General features: G+C 37.8%; 1 protein-coding gene across 4 annotated transcripts in view; it reads left to right on the top strand.

The window, feature by feature from the left end:
• The window catches only part of LOC584048 (eyes absent homolog 1), an 88,120-nt gene that overhangs the window by 66,865 nt on the left and 5,369 nt on the right, over positions 1-15,886 (top strand). For all 4 annotated transcript variants that reach the window (XM_030982767.1, XM_003730033.3, XM_030982769.1 and 1 more), the window contains 3 exons: positions 7,465-7,554; positions 15,200-15,258; positions 15,635-15,795. In XM_030982767.1, the coding sequence (XP_030838627.1) occupies positions 7,465-7,554; positions 15,200-15,258; positions 15,635-15,795 (310 nt within the window). The remainder of the gene's footprint in view (positions 1-7,464; positions 7,555-15,199; positions 15,259-15,634; positions 15,796-15,886) is intronic.

Raw genomic sequence — 15,886 nt, forward strand, 5'->3', positions numbered from 1 at the left:
TGGGATGTCCCTTAAATTGTGTTTGTCCTTTAGTTATTTCTATTCTTTTGATGAAATTAAATTATTGCCAAGTTGCAGTTTCCCCTATTCCCCTTTATTCCCCTTATTTCATCGAGTAAGTTTTCATTTTTTAAGACCTAGAAATAAGGTTAGTGTGCCGGCTTCATTAAACATGTAGGCCGTAAATGTGAAAAGGTGAAAATAGAACGAGGGAAGAAGAGTTCAGTAGCCAGTACAGGGGTAAGCCAGCCAGCCAGGGTCTAGCTTTCTTCATTGTTTTGTCTAGCTGTTGTAGTAAGTGGCAGGCCCACACCTTACTCCATGTCTTCCAGTCCTCATTTTGTGGGAAAGGCCCAGCATGACACCCCCATGCCCATGGTAGGGGGGCATTATTGCACCCATCATATAGAAACCAAGCTCCAAATTATACCAGACTCCATTGTAGGAAATTGTATTATTGTAGGTGTCATCTGTGAATGTCCTAGCATAGAAGAGCATGTACCCACCACCCTGTAGAAGAAGAGAGAAGAGAGAAAACTGTGTTTTGCCTGAAGGGTCACAACGGCTAGAGATGAAAGAGAGAGAATCAGTTTCGATTTATATCAGATATGTCAGAAAGTGATTTGAAACATTCTTTATATCTCATGCAAAAATGGATCGATGCTGATAAAGCTCTCTTTTTATCTTGCATTACGTACAAACATAGAATTTGGCATGTATTCTTTTTGAATCATAAAAGAGTTTCTTAAGATTTGGATTGCCCTGTATGTAGAGTGTATGTGTTGTTTATATCGTCCCTATTTTCACGAAGTGACGGTAGTGAATAAAATCGTAATGCAAAGTGAATGCAATTTTTTTTCACTACCGTCACTTCGTGAAAACAGCGACGATATGATGACCATTGTGTTTGTTCCGATCTCCATTGCTACAAATAGTGAATCTGATGAGATGTTATCAGGTCAGATAGATAATACCAAGGAGGAATGGATAATGGAACAAGATACTTCTCAGATCCATGCAATTGTTTTGAAGTATATGATGTACACCAATCTTTCTTATATTCTATTTCAATTCTCCAAAACCGCGGCATGTATCTCTAACTTGCCCTAAAAAATCTGCTGCATTTGGATTTGCATAATTTTTGGAGAGGGAAAGTATTGCACTCTTTTGGTCTTCCAATTGAAATTTGAAAGCTTTTAGGCCAATCTGGGTGGGATTTACCCTCATACGGACTTAATGCTTCTAGAATATTAAGTGAAAGATTAGTTAGTCACAAGTCAAAGTTCAATCTAGCCCAGATTACAAGGAAACACTGGGGAGAAAAGAAAAGCTGGAAAGGAAAGACGCTTGTACCATTCAGATGTAGTATCCGTTGCTAAGAAGAGTTGTAAGAAACATGGCTTATTTAGGTTTCCTAGTTACATCTCTTAATATCATCGATATCTCTCTTACTCATCTCTTTGCTCCACTGCTAAGGCATCACACAGTTTCACATGTTCAAAATACACTTAGAAGCATTAGATTTTATGTTTTTTCTCTGTCCATGTGAATAGAAGTACCGGTTCAACAAATTTCAACCCTCTGTATAATATGTTATAAGAAGCATTAAAATCAAAGTGCATTCACTGATGATTAATTGGTTCAGTTCTAATTCATACTGTATCTGAGGAGAAAATTTGTTCACTGCTCTAGCGGATAATTGAAACCGTATTTCATTCAATAGTCTATATCAGACTTGAAACAATAAGCACCACACACAACAGAAATAATAAAATCTTATCACAACCAAAGTCATTTCTTTTTAGAATGAAAATAGTTTTTTTGAGTATCTAGTAGAAATTGTGATTCAGAGTAAATGTTTCTAAACTTTTTTTTAATCGTGTGGTGGGCATTTACAAGTAGATGTCCTGATTATAATAGTTAAAAGGGAAAAGAGTGATATTGTTTTGTTTGTTTACTGTTAGGATGAGCAGTGAAGTATAGCAACATGATTGGGTCGAAGAGGACAGGTAGGAGATAAATATAGATATGTCAAGCGTGGGAGTTTTGGCGGTCTTGTCAGCTGAACAACCTTTGACCTCTTGTTAATGGAGGGAGAAAATTTGTTGACAAATGTGCACAGTACTGGGAATGGCAGGGATTATTGGAGGCTAGTCCCTAGGCGTTGGAGAAACCTCGTTTTGAGTCGGGGTTCGTAATGACAACAGTCTGCGCGGTACAGCCAAGTGAAGATCGGGATGGATGAAGGGTAGAGGAACGACGGTGGATGATTAGAAAATGAGGATGAAGGTAGAAAGATGGATGGAAGGAAAGCTAGCATAATACCTGGATGGAATCTTTGATGGATGGGTACTGCTTAGCAAATGATTAGAACAGATCCGCAGAATATGAGGGGAGCTAGCGAATGAGTTTAAAATGGATTGGTTGAAAGGGAGATGGTACATGTAGATTGGGAGAATTGGAGAACTAAATGAGTTAGAACAGATTTGTCGAATGTAAGATGGAAGGTTGTGAGAATGAGGCGAGCTATAACAGATTGGTTGATGGTCAAATGGTAAATGGTATAGGCCAGATGAGGAGACATTAAGGTCCATACAGCTGGAGTAAAGTTCAAAGCCTGTACTCATAAAAGCAGATTAAGTTAAATCTTGCTCACCTAACTCCACAGATGTGTACATCAGTGGAGTGCCAAGTGATTTTCATAACTAGTCAAAGAATTATGGTAGCATGTGCAGGTGGAAGAGGTTGATATCTAGCGTTTCATAAATCTTGTAACCTCTAGCTCACTTCATTGCGATGTGTTTTAACCTGGACTAAAGTTAGTACACCAAGAACATGTATCTTCAGTAGATATTAAGTATGTTTATTGACCAGTACGGTGTATTGACCAGTACGGTGTACTGACCAGTACAGTGTGTTGACCAGTAAGATATTAGGTCAAAATGTCATAATTTTCATTTTCACATTTTCTATTTCAGTTATTAAATTTAATTTTTACATATTTATAATTGTGTAGGTTATACGCCCCCCCCCCCCCCCAACTCTCTTTTGGGTCAATGTAGTGAAATAAGGCCAAGTTTGTTTTAGTTGGAACTCGATCTTATTTAAAATATTGACTTGCATTCATGCATTTTCACCATTTGCAAATTTAAATGTAGCTGAGATTGCTGATCTGAAATGCAGAAAAAGATGCATTTTGAAACGTGTTTAAAAAAAACACATACTCTCTGATAACACACAAGCACACAATATGTGTGTGATAGCCTTGTAGAGTGGGAAAGGTATGAATGCAAGACTCTAAAATTAAATTTTGGATCCACACATTTTATCAGTGTTTAATTTTCCTGATTCTAGTTAAAAAGTGGTTTTCTGAACGCAGCCAAATTCTCTCTGTCCTTTTTTTTCTCTCCTCACCACCCCCCTCTCTCTTCCTCTCTCTCTCTCTCTCTATCTTTCTCTCCCTCTCCCACTTTTTCTCCCATCTCACTCTATAAGGCTTCCCACTTTCCCTCAATCCCCCAAGTGTCTCGTCACCTTCACCTTGAGTTTGATAGGAGGGGTAGCGGTCTCTTAACCGACCAATTTACTGCAGGAGTACCCTACTAATGCAGCCGAACGGTTACAAGCTGCCGATTGATACATGTATTGCAGCTCCCTAGCGGGGGCCAGGCCATGAGCTTTTTACTAAGGATATGTTTAGAAGGCTACAACTTGTTTGGCTTTGGTCTGTTGCTCAAGAAATATTGATAGTATGACTTAGCAACTTGCTTTTAATGTACATGTAGGTGGATTTATTTTATCGTAGAAGCTTGCAAGAATGATCAAAAATTAAAATCAGCGAAGACAGATTCTATCAATAAAGTAGAAAGCACTTTCCTTGCTTTGATGTGATTTTCTTGTCTTGATTTGATTTTCATCGTGCAAATGTCTGTGACTTGTGGTATTTTGCTTTATACACAAGACTTCATCTAATGTGTATCTTTCTGTGGTGAGTAGTTACCATATGTTGATGTGTACTCTACTAAGAATTTGCTAGACACTATCAACATATTGAATCCTGAGATAAAATTTGGTTTTCAAGTAGGAATATATATTCTTTCAAAGCTCATTGAAGTTGAAGTTTGTAGTATCTTTTCTGAACAGCACCAGAGATAAATTTAGTATTATGAGATAAAAGAGGATGTATTATAGTGCGCATTAGCATTAGGTTCATGTGAACATCACCTGATGACTAAGAAGGCTCGTGCAAGTGAACTTGGCTTGAGTAGATATTTGAGTAAGTGTAGCAGAACAAACCATCACCCCCTTCAACAATTTGGAGATTTGAAGTTCAAAAAGCTCCAGTCTGATTGAGAGCACATGTGTGCTTGTTATTGTATTTAGGTAAATGGTTGGGAAGTTTTTCTCTTGGATCTTCAGGTGTTGAGAAAAGGTTTTAAGAAGAATTAGGAGAAAGGAACTCCAAGCAAATTGAATTTGATGATATGTGAACCTGGATAGGATGAAAATGAAAGTCATGCCCAACCCCCTTTGGTGTAATACGTTATCTACCTTCAAAAATCATGTATGAGAGTATTGTCATTTCAATGTTCCATTTCAACATCTACTTTAGACAGTATAGTCTTATAGAGAAGGTTGAGTTATATGGGAAGAGGTGACAAATAATTTGTGAGTGTTATCATTGCATTATGCAAGTGTGGAAGAACACCAGATCAAAAATGTTCCCTGAAAAGCATGGCTCTTCAAATGCCTTATTATTCTAAATATGGCATGTAACAGTAACAGTAACATGTAACATTTTGATGATCCCAAAACCTTGCAGTACACACCAATAATTAAATGCTAGATGATCAACCTTTTCTGATTGACTCCACTCTGTTTCTTTCACAATGCAATCGCATGACCAGAACTCAACTTTATCTTTATGTATACATGTAAGCATTACAGCTTTAAGTATAAGCTTTATAGTTGTATTCTTTGTAAACATTGCAAACCTTCACATTATTAAAACAGGCATAGTCTTAATGAAATGCAAAATGAACACCATTATAGAGAAATAGAGGCATGTCTACCATATTGTAATATGTTGGTACTCTCACCCCGGTTTAAGAATTCAGGATACTTTGCAAATTATTTTAATTGTTTTTTCATTGCAAACTTGATATGATTTTCTTTTGAGATCTGAGTAGAAATAGATCAGTAGCAGTTCAGGTGGGGGGGGGGGGGGGGGGGCTCAATCTGTACCCAATTTTTAATGTATTCATTTTCAAGGCCCTCCCCTAAATATTTCTTGATTGTAAATAAATGTAAGAATGGCACATGTAAAGATGTTTTCACAAGAACATCCATTCCATTTGTGGGAAATATGAATAATCTGAACAAAATATCATGGTTATATCACTACAATGTCTGTGGTATTCAGATGTAGGACTCCTTGCAATCAAGTTTCAACTCCTCCCAAAAGGCAAAACCTTGGCTGTAAAACCAAATAGCTATCATAGTGAAACAAGATGTAAATGTCAAATTTGACCTACTTTCCTCAAAAATTGGGCCATTGGACCAAAGAATCTCTCTTTTTATTTGTATTCAAATTAGGGGAGGGGGTTAAAGAAAAAAGTAAAGAGAGCTGTTTATGAAATCCACTGTTTTAATGAGTTTGTTCACACGGATGTTTACTACAATAGTGCTATACACATTAATGTATCGCATGCTACAGAAAGACACAAAGTATGTCATTATCTGTCCTCTTCAAGTTTCATGGTCCCGATACAAAGTTCACCTCGTATCACCTCAGCTCATCTCTTTCTCTTCGTTCTCTTTTCTCTTATCTCTTTTCTCTCTCTCTCTCTCTCTCTCTCTCTCTCATTCTCTCTCTCTCTCTCTCTTTCTCTCTCTCTCTTTCTCTCTCTCTCTTTCTCTCTCTCTCTCATTCTTTATATATATATCTCACTCCATTTATAGTCCAGAGATTAAGAATCGTGTTAGGTGTCCAATAGGGTATTACAGCAGGATTGTAAGGGCCTTCAAACATTGGCCGTATATATTAGCTCCTGCTCAGTGTCCGTTTCAACAGGTAGCAAGTAAGACGAGTGACAGAACCCAGTATGCCTTACACTAGTTAGCATATTCATGCTGGGTTAGTGTGAGCAAGATTAGAATTGCGCATTCCCTTATTTGCCGGCGAGTTTATGGAATGATGTTCATTGGGAATAGGGTTGGCGATCACTCAAAAAATGGATGCATTTGAGGAGACTGAGAAGTTACTTGTGAGATGCTGCCAATCTAGATACCAACTAGCTGCCAAGCTATTCTCGTACACACTTTATTAAACCTAGTACCATCTCTAGGCCTATGTTTTTCAGTGTCTTTATGTTAGCAAGGTGTCACATTTTAATATCTTTATGTGTAGGTCTACATTTCGTCGCTGTTTTCACGAAGTGACGGTAGTGGAAAAAAATTGCATTCACTTTGCGTTACGATTTTCCTCACTACCGTCACTTCGTGAAAATAGGGACGATTTATTGTGTGTGTTTCACTTGTGTTTGTAGTTTATGATACGAATCAAAGTCAATGCATTCCAGTGCATATCAGTAACATAATCATCCATTGACCAAGGGAAGCTTGTAGAAGGAGCTATGTATAGATTGATGTTAAACTTGGTAGTTAAAACATCAAACAGGCACTATAGTTCTCAAAACTCAAGTAAATATCCTTTCTGATTCAGAGCAGACAGTTTAATCCTTCTTGCCTTCATTTTCCCTATCTCACCCACCCTTCACTCCACCTAACCCCTTGGCCTGTGCGGCTTGCCACACGCATAAGAAAGAAGTCACCAGCATAAAAGGTTAAGAGTGCTGATGATTGAATAGTAGTCTCTCGTTCCCTTTCCCTGTGGATTAACAAAGAGAAGAGAAGATGAAGTAGAAAAAGAGCGCAATGAAAGAACCTTTCATTATCTAGATGGTCTACCAATCCAATGGTTATTGCATTCTCTACTCTCAGATTTATTGCAAAAGTACAGTTTCTTCCTTCAAAATAAAGCCCAAAAGTAAGATGTTGCAGATGAAATCTAGGTTAATAGTTTTGTAGTTTCTGCGGGCGTTGAAAGTATCTTGAAATAACTTCTCATGCTTTGCTGGTTGCTTTCTAATCTCTCTCCCTGTTTTTTGTGTTTTAGATCTTTAGGATGAATTGATACTCAATGATAGATTTTTATATTTTCTTACAACACATTTTGTTAAAATGAGAGGATTGTAAATGCTTCCATGTACATCTACTGTAGCCACAGTGGTTTAACAATGAAAATTAGGAGCAATATTGTGGTATAAATACCTTTTTGTTTTATGAAATGTAATATCTATACTCTTTCTATTAATATTAAAACCAAGTTATGATTATCTGCTTCTGATATTTATTATCCAAATATTTACCTTTATCTACTATCATTGTTCTTGTATTACCCAGGATGCTCCAGCAGCTGTATCATTAGGTCTACGCATGGAGGAGATGATATTCAACCTTGCAGACATGCATTTGTTTTTCAATGACTTAGAGGTAAGAGAGTATTCCAGTTTATTTAAATAATTAACAAAGCCCTTTGGAAAAGCAAAAGGATGTTGTGCATCATATGAGAATGGAATATCCTATTAATTGTAATTAACAGGGTCATTATTTGAGATGGGATCTCTTCATTCTCTAGATTGTACAAAGACTGAGGGGAAATATGAATAGTAACAGAAAGCATTAGGGGGTGGGGGGGGGGGGGGTATGACCACCTGAAAGGATTAGTCCTTTTGGAGATAGAAAGATTATTCTGTTTGTTAAACCACTAACACAGGTTTTATTGAAATGATTCATGGACATTTAAAGGATGCAATGCAAGTGGTAAGGAAAAACCTCAAAACAAATAAGTATGTTTTGTGTCAATTTGGTGAATAATTGAAGTTAACAGGGCAGGACGCAAATACACTAGAAGGAAGCATGGGAAACATGGCATATCTTTGTCCCTAGAGGGGGTAGTATTACATGACGGAGAGGGAATCCCACATTCCAAGCAGTGGTGAGATGATGTGAGGAGTACTCCAACGCAAGCTTTTTGTTTCGCTGAGAGATGGGAGAGATTACCGGGAGGATTAAACAGCATGCACTCAAAGATTGGCCAAAACAGACAATTTTTGTCCATCTCTATTCTTACTGCAACCTTGAAATCTTTCACTCTTCATCTTATTTTGCAATTATTACTCTGATTACATCAGGTTTATTTCATCTCTCTCTCTCTCTATCTATCTCTTCCTCTCCCTCTCTATCTCTCCTACTCTCTGGAGCAATGTAGAATACCTTGCCATCTTCTCAATAGATTTCCTGCCATCTTCTCAATAGATTTCCTTTTTCTCGCTCCCTCCATCACAGCCCTGACTCAATCGAGGCGAGCAGTGAAATTGGGATTGAAATTGGTTGAAATTGTAAGGGAAAGACGTAGAGGAATGACATGAGGGAATTACCCCCAAAGCCCATTCCTCCCCTACATCTTGAAAAACTAATCAAATTTTCTTGTCATTTTTGTCGTCCTAATCTAATTTTCATTTTTGATGTGATCATTGGTTTGACACATCCCATTTCTTCATATTTCTTTTTCATCTCTTTCCTCATCTCTCTCTCTCTCTCTCTCTCTCTCTCTCTCTCTCTCTCTCTCTTCCTCTCTCTCTCTCTTCCTCCCTCTCTATTTCTCTCATCTTTTCTCTCCCCCTCTCTCCTGCACTCAATTTTAGTTCAAAATATCTCTTCTCAAGGCAGTAGACATTGAGAATGAAGGAAATAGGACAAATGTAAATGTATTATTTGTTTTATAATGGGATATGATTCAAAATGATAATCAATGCAAAGTGTTATAACAGGCAGGAAAGCCACTAGCCAGGATATTACCACCTTAAAGATGGTTCTCCTTAAAATCTAATCATGCAAAATTAGGAAACCAAGAATAGTAATTTATATAACTGTTAAGAGAAAGTCCACCATTGTAATAAGTTGGTATTAGAAGCAGAAAAATGGGAGAAACTGGTCTATGAAAGTTTGAGCAAAAAGCGATTAAAGATGAGAAAGTTATGAATCTTTGAAGGTGCGATCAATCAAATACAATTTGGTATCTCTATGAGTATGACATTTCTTGCAAGGTCCTTTTCATTTACCATACATGTACTAAAAAGAAAAAAAATCCCTGAAGAATTTTTAAAATCATAAATTCACCCTTAATATAAATTATTGCAAATGCAAATGTGTTTTTATACATGCCCTGTTTGAAAGAAATTTATTTCTTCATCATTAATTAAGAAAATCAAAGTTTATGAAAATTACGAAAAGTGACAGGTTGGAAGGACAGTTAAAAGAAGACAAGGACAATTCAGAAATAGATGGAGAGAGTGTGGATGTACTAGAGAGATAAAGAATCTTCTATGGACGTTAGAAAAGAGGAAAAAAAACCAAGAGCACATTTAGCCTGCCAGATGAGAAATAATGAGAAAGAAATGAGGAAAGTAAATCAAGGAATTCAAAGGAATGCAAGAAGAAAATGACCATAAATTGGGAAAGAAAGAATAAATACCACAAGAAGTTTGCCTGAGGTGGTGTACCTTTATTCCCTGTTATTATTCTAAACATTTCTAAGACAGGCAATTAAACCACGTCTAAACATGCCAAAGCTGCCAGAGCCTTTTCTGCCGTTGGCCAAAATCCTTGGCCCCAGAGAGAGAGCTCATTCAAAGGCCTACTCCATTAGAGCCCTACTTATTCTCTTTTCTTTAATTCACACTCTTTTCTTTTCACTTACTTCTTTTCTACTCTTGTGGTTTAAAGCTGAAATCCCCAGATTTTGAAAACAGTAATACATACCTATCAATGTTCTTTTCTTTTCCTTCATTTATATTGTTTTGTATTGCATAGAACATGAATTGTAAACAGTTTTGCCTGGTATGTACCATTATATTATATAAATCTTCGCTCGTAGTTTCAGGGTTCTAAATGTAAAATTTACCTTAATTTTTAGTAAATATCTGAACAACAAGAAAATGGCTGGCTGCTACGGTACTCTCAATAATAATTCCAAAAGCTGTACAAGTGAATCCAATTTGGAAATATTACATTTCCGTAGAAAGCCTGTATGCCCTCTTTGATTTAGATGTAAGTCTGCTATTTACTCCTGTTGTTTATGACAAGCATGTATTAAGTTTGGGAAAATGTGTGATCATCAAAAAGTGTTTAGACCTTTAAAAAGTGTTAAGATCTCAAAAACTTCCAGGGGAAAAGAGGAAAATTTTCCTAGCTAAAAATGCTAGATGTTTGGACTATATATATATGTCTTGTAGGATTATACTTCTTTGTAGCACATATGGAGGAAAGATATAGTGGAATTAAATGGAGCTGAATTGAAGGAGAGTTAAAGATGCCCAACAGGCATTCCCATTTATATGAGCAACAGTCAACAAATCTAGCACAGTCAAGTAGCAAGTAAGAAAGATTTTGCAACAGTTTCTTAAAAGAACTCTCAAGGGAAGGTGAATAGAAAGTTGATCGTTCACATGTAGTTTCTCCCCTCTCACTTTGTTGATAAAGAGAGTTGGAAAGATGGAAAGAGAGAGAGAAAAGAGAGAGAGAAAAAGAGAGAGAGAGAGAGAGAGAGAGAGAGGGAGGAGAGGAGAGAGAGAGAGAGGGCAGAAAGGAAGAAATAAAGAGACAGAAAGAAAGAGGGGGATGTTATTTTACACTAGATTTATGAAATCCAACACAAAAGCTTGTCACAGATTAATCTACCAAATGTATCATGGTTTTCTATTTTGCTATGATGCCGCTATTAATGGTATACTTTATACACCATGGATGCAATAACTTTTGTCTATACATATAATTGAAGCAGCATGGTGCTCAGATAATGAATTTGGTATCTTATCTAGAGTATGTTGCGTCAACCATATTAAAAGTTTCATTTGTTTTGCTCGCTTGCTCCACTCACTCGCAAAAGTTAGATACAGAATGGTTGATATTGTGGCCAGAGTCTACAGCCCTCTCCCCTTGTGAAAATGTGCCCTGTATATATGGAACTTGATTTGTGCCAGAGTGATGCAAAACAAAACTTCTGCGATGAATTTTGGGTAGGGGTGAAAAAAGTTTGGAAAACACTGGTATATACTGTCAAATGTGGGATCTACATGTATAATGAAAGATATGTATAATGAATAATCTCACAAAATGTAGATAAGGATAAATGGGTCAATAATATTTTAAATCTAAATTAGTGATTTAAGTGCTACAAAGTCAGTAGAGCATTCCGCCTCACAACCAGGAGGTCTTGGGTTCGAACCCCGGCCGCGTCATACCAAAAGACGTTAAAAGATGGGAGTTGTTGCTACCTTGTTTGGCGTTCAACAATTAAGGGATAGAGCAACGTCGATCTGGCACTGCTCAGTGGCTGCCGGGCTCACGATCAATTGGGCAAAAAGAATTTCTGTTTCGGTTTAATAAAATTTGGAGTGGACTATTAGGCTACTATTATTAAGAAAAAAGAAAAATATCTTTGAAAGAGACATGCTGTTTTCTTGCACTCATCAGAGTAAAGCACAATTATGAACAGAAAGCCAATATCGGACGATGCAAACAGAAACTAAAGGGACAATCTATGGTTGCGTTTATCTAGCAAATTTTTGGCTAGAATCAGGTTTCTCAAACGTCTTTCAGGCAAATTTAGAAGTAGATAAACGCAAAGCCTTTTTCAAACGTCTTTAGATATGGGCATATCTAAAGACGCAAAAAGGTGCGTTTTGAATGTGACATACAGCCAGAATCACGTTTCTGAGAGATCGATAAACGCAAAGCTGTTTTGAACCTCACATACAAATATGACCACCCAGGTGTTGTGTACAAGCATACGTGTGAAGTTGACCTCCGAGAAACTGTCTGCTTCCCGGGTCAAAACAGCTGGGCAGACACAAGGCCTTTATTTTGAACCCGGATTTTGAATCGTGAAGGGTCGATAAACGCGACATCCCGCAAATCACGATCGTGTAGTGGGGTACGATAGTGGGGTTCGATAGTGGGGTACGATATGTACATATCTAGTGGCAAGCCTAGATAAACGCGCTCTAAGCCTGTGAAAATGTAATTTGTTTGTTTTCATTTGTTATTATTTTTATTCATTATATTTAACTATATATTTATGGGTGCACTTAGTATTATCATACAATCCCCATCTCATACAATTGACTATTTAGACCACCACTTCTATATATTTCAAATTCTTGACAACACTTTTTGGGCTGTTATGATTGTAATACATGATTTCTTAATACTAGGTTGTTCTGATGATTATTGGGTTAATTGATATTTTGACACTCCTCTTAATAATGTAGTAATTGCAAATTAAATGTGAATTTTTACCCAAGGTTACAACCACCATGGTAAAGATCACGAGATTGAGATTAAAATCCTTGGTAGGAAACTTCCCATTCTACACTGATCTAGAAGAGAAATCTATTAAACTAGATGTGTATGGGTTTTGTGAGCATTGCTTGGATTTATCAGGCATCGGGGACGTCCTGCTCGCTTTGCTTGAAAGCCCTGGCATCAAAAATAATTAGCAGCACATATCATTAATGCCTGCAGGACCCAGATACAAAATCACTCTCATTACCAGTGAACAAAAGAATGGAGAATAATAATGTGAGAAAGAGAGAGAAGGCCTGTCATCATCAGCTTGAGATTGCCAAATATCTCGCTATTTGAACTATCCCGATCGCAAATTATCCAGTTAATTTATGTCTTCATCAGCCCAAAGTTGCAATTAGCGGGATATTTGTTCGAGACAATCATCCCAAGATATCTTTGGCTAGTTTGCAAAATATCCCGCTATTTGTCTGGTGCATCCTCACCAGCCCGAAGACTCGCACTAAGCGCGAACGCTGAGCTCAAGTTTCAAGTTTCCAGGTCAAGTCTTGAGCTGATGAAGACGCGATTTGTAACTTCAGGATTATTTCCCAAATCAGAAATAGCCGGCTATTTGGCAATCTCGAGCTGATGAGGACAGGCCTAGAGAGAACTACATGTAGAATTGTAGATGGAGGGAGGCTAGGGAGAGACAATGAGACAGAGCGACCATAATGCAGCTGTTGATTTCCTCTCAAAACAAGTGTTCAAACTACTGAGCAGACTTGATCACACCCACATTCAGAAGTGGAAAACAATCTATATTGTGCAACAACTATATGATATATATTTAGCACACAATACAATAAGTACTTCTTTCTTTGAAGTATTCTAATGAGCTGAACTGAAAGTGAAAATTACCCTTTCAAAAATACAAATCATATAGGCTAGATAAAACATTAAATGATAATTTCATTTCCTGCTGTGGTTACTTTAGAAATCTATTGACTCAATAATAAAATTCAATCATAAATGTGACAGCGTATAAAACATGGTGTTTGGCGTATGTCTTTAAGTTTAATGTTAACATTATCCTCCACTGCAATATCAGATGTTTTGCTTGATGGTCAAGATAATGTCAGTTTTTTTCAAGCACAATAAGGTACAATTATTAAAAATGTATCAATGAGTTTGTTATTAAAAATGTGCAGACATAGTGCTCTGAAAGGAAATTTACATAGCATCTATACATGTATTCTCCTAAAACCACTTTTAGGCCTATATTTCTTTTTCTTTCTTTAATTGTAGGACTAGATTTTCTTGTGTGTGGGTGTGGGGGCTCACTTCTAAATATCTCTAGAGAATTGTGGAGAGTCCTTCACTAATTGTGCTTTGATAAACACAGTGCTGGAGCCTGCCTCCTAGTGGCCTCCAAGCTTGATTAGACGGGTATCTAATATCACCAATCCCTGGCCCACTAGGGACCCTCTAGTCAGTATGGGGGACCACCATTAACAGAATTGATCATGTCTCATCTCATTAACTCCAGACTTCATCACAAATTATCACCCCATTCATCATGTTCCTTACCCTCCTTCATCCCACCATCCCACCCTCTCTCTATCTCTCTTTTCTGCTTTCTACCCATCTTGTTTTTCCTCCCCTCCCCCTCTCCCCTTCTTATCTGTCCCCTCTTCCCCCTTCTCTCTATCCCTTTGTCTCCCCATGGACCTAATAAGAATAAGGTCCATGGTCTCCCTTTTGCCTCATCCACCCTTTCTATCTGCCCCCTTCCTTACCCCTTCCCTACCCCTATATATTTGTTCTGCTTTTCATTTAACCCTATCTTCATTCTCTCTCTCTCTCTCTCTCTCTCTCTCTCTCTCTCCCCCCCCCTCTAGCTCTCTCTCTCTTTCTGTCACTCCCTCACTCCCACCCTTCTTTTACTGTCTTCCTCTTTTCCTCTCCTCCTCTCTTCCTCTCCTCCTCTCTTCCTCTCCTCATCTCTTCCTCTCCTCATCTCTTCCTCTCCTCATCTCTTCCTCTCCTCATCTCTTCCTCTCCTCATCTCTTCCTCTCCTCATCTCTTCCTCTCCTCATCTCTTCCTCTCCTCATCTCTTCCTCTCCTCATCTCTTCCTTTCCTCATCTCTTCCTCTCCTCATCTCTTCCTCTCCTCATCTCTTCCTCTCCTCATCTCTTCCTTTCCTCATCTCTTCCTCTCCTCATCTCTTCCTCTCCTCATCTCTTCCTCTCCTCATCTCTTCCTCTCCTCATCTCTTCCTTTCCTCATCTCTTCCTCTCCTCATCTCTTCCTTTCCTCATCTCTTCCTTTCCTCATCTCTTCCTCTCCTCATCTCTTCCTCTCCTCATCTCTTCCTTTCCTCATCTCTTCCTCTCCTCATCTCTTCCTCTCCTCATCTCTTCCTCTCCTCATCTCTTCCTTTCCTCATCTCTTCCTTTCCTCATCTCTTCCTCTCCTCATCTCTTCCTTTCCTCATCTCTTCCTCTCCTCATCTCTTCCTCTCCTCATCTCTTCCTTTCCTCATCTCTTCCTTTCCTCATCTCTTCCTCTCCTCATCTCTTCCTTTCCTCATCTCTTCATCTCCTCATCTCTTCCTCTCCTCATCTCTTCCTCTCCTCATCTCTTCCTCTCCTCATCTCTTCCTCTCCTCATCTCTTCCTCTCCTCATCTCTTTCTCTCATTCTGTTTTTTACTGTGATATTTGTGTTTCTTTCTGACATTTTTGAATAATAAACTCTTTAAAAATATATATTTTGTATTATTTCAGGAATGTGATCAGGTGCACATAGACGATGTAGCATCCGATGACAATGGACAAGATTTGAGGTATGATACATAGCTGTATTGAGACCATTGTATTGTATTGTGACCATTTTTTGTCAGTGATTTGAAGCAGGCTCTGAGAATGTACTGTGCATTCTTGATTTATTGCAATTTGCATTGTATTACATCTGCTGTATCATTTTTTTTCCTGTAAACTAGTTTTGCATCGTTATTCCATGATTCCTCTGACCAAAAAGAGCTGATTTGCTCCATGAACTTTAAAGAAATCCTGGGAGAAATAATCTTTTGTATGTGATATTTCAGTCTGATTTTTTGATGGATTATTTGAGTGAATCAAGGAATATTTGCCAATGGAAACATTTATTTATTGATGTTCAACATGTTTGGAATACATTTCATTTTTTTTCTCTCCAAACAGTAATTACAACTTCCAGACGGACGGGTTTCATGCTGCTGCTACCAGTGCTAACCTATGTCTTGCTACTGGTGTAAGAGGTGGCGTGGATTGGATGAGGAAGCTAGCGTACCGGTATAGGAGGATCAAGGAGATATACAGCTCATACAAGAACAATGTTGGAGGTAAGGATACTTCACTTGAATGAATACAAAGAAAGACAAATAGAAAGATCAGTTGACAGATAGATGAATATGAAAGAAAGGCCAAAGAATT

Source organism: Strongylocentrotus purpuratus, unplaced genomic scaffold, assembly GCF_000002235.5.
Source record: "Strongylocentrotus purpuratus isolate Spur 01 unplaced genomic scaffold, Spur_5.0 spur5_scaffold_13, whole genome shotgun sequence".
In the NCBI taxonomy this organism is placed as follows: domain Eukaryota; kingdom Metazoa; phylum Echinodermata; class Echinoidea; order Camarodonta; family Strongylocentrotidae; genus Strongylocentrotus; species Strongylocentrotus purpuratus.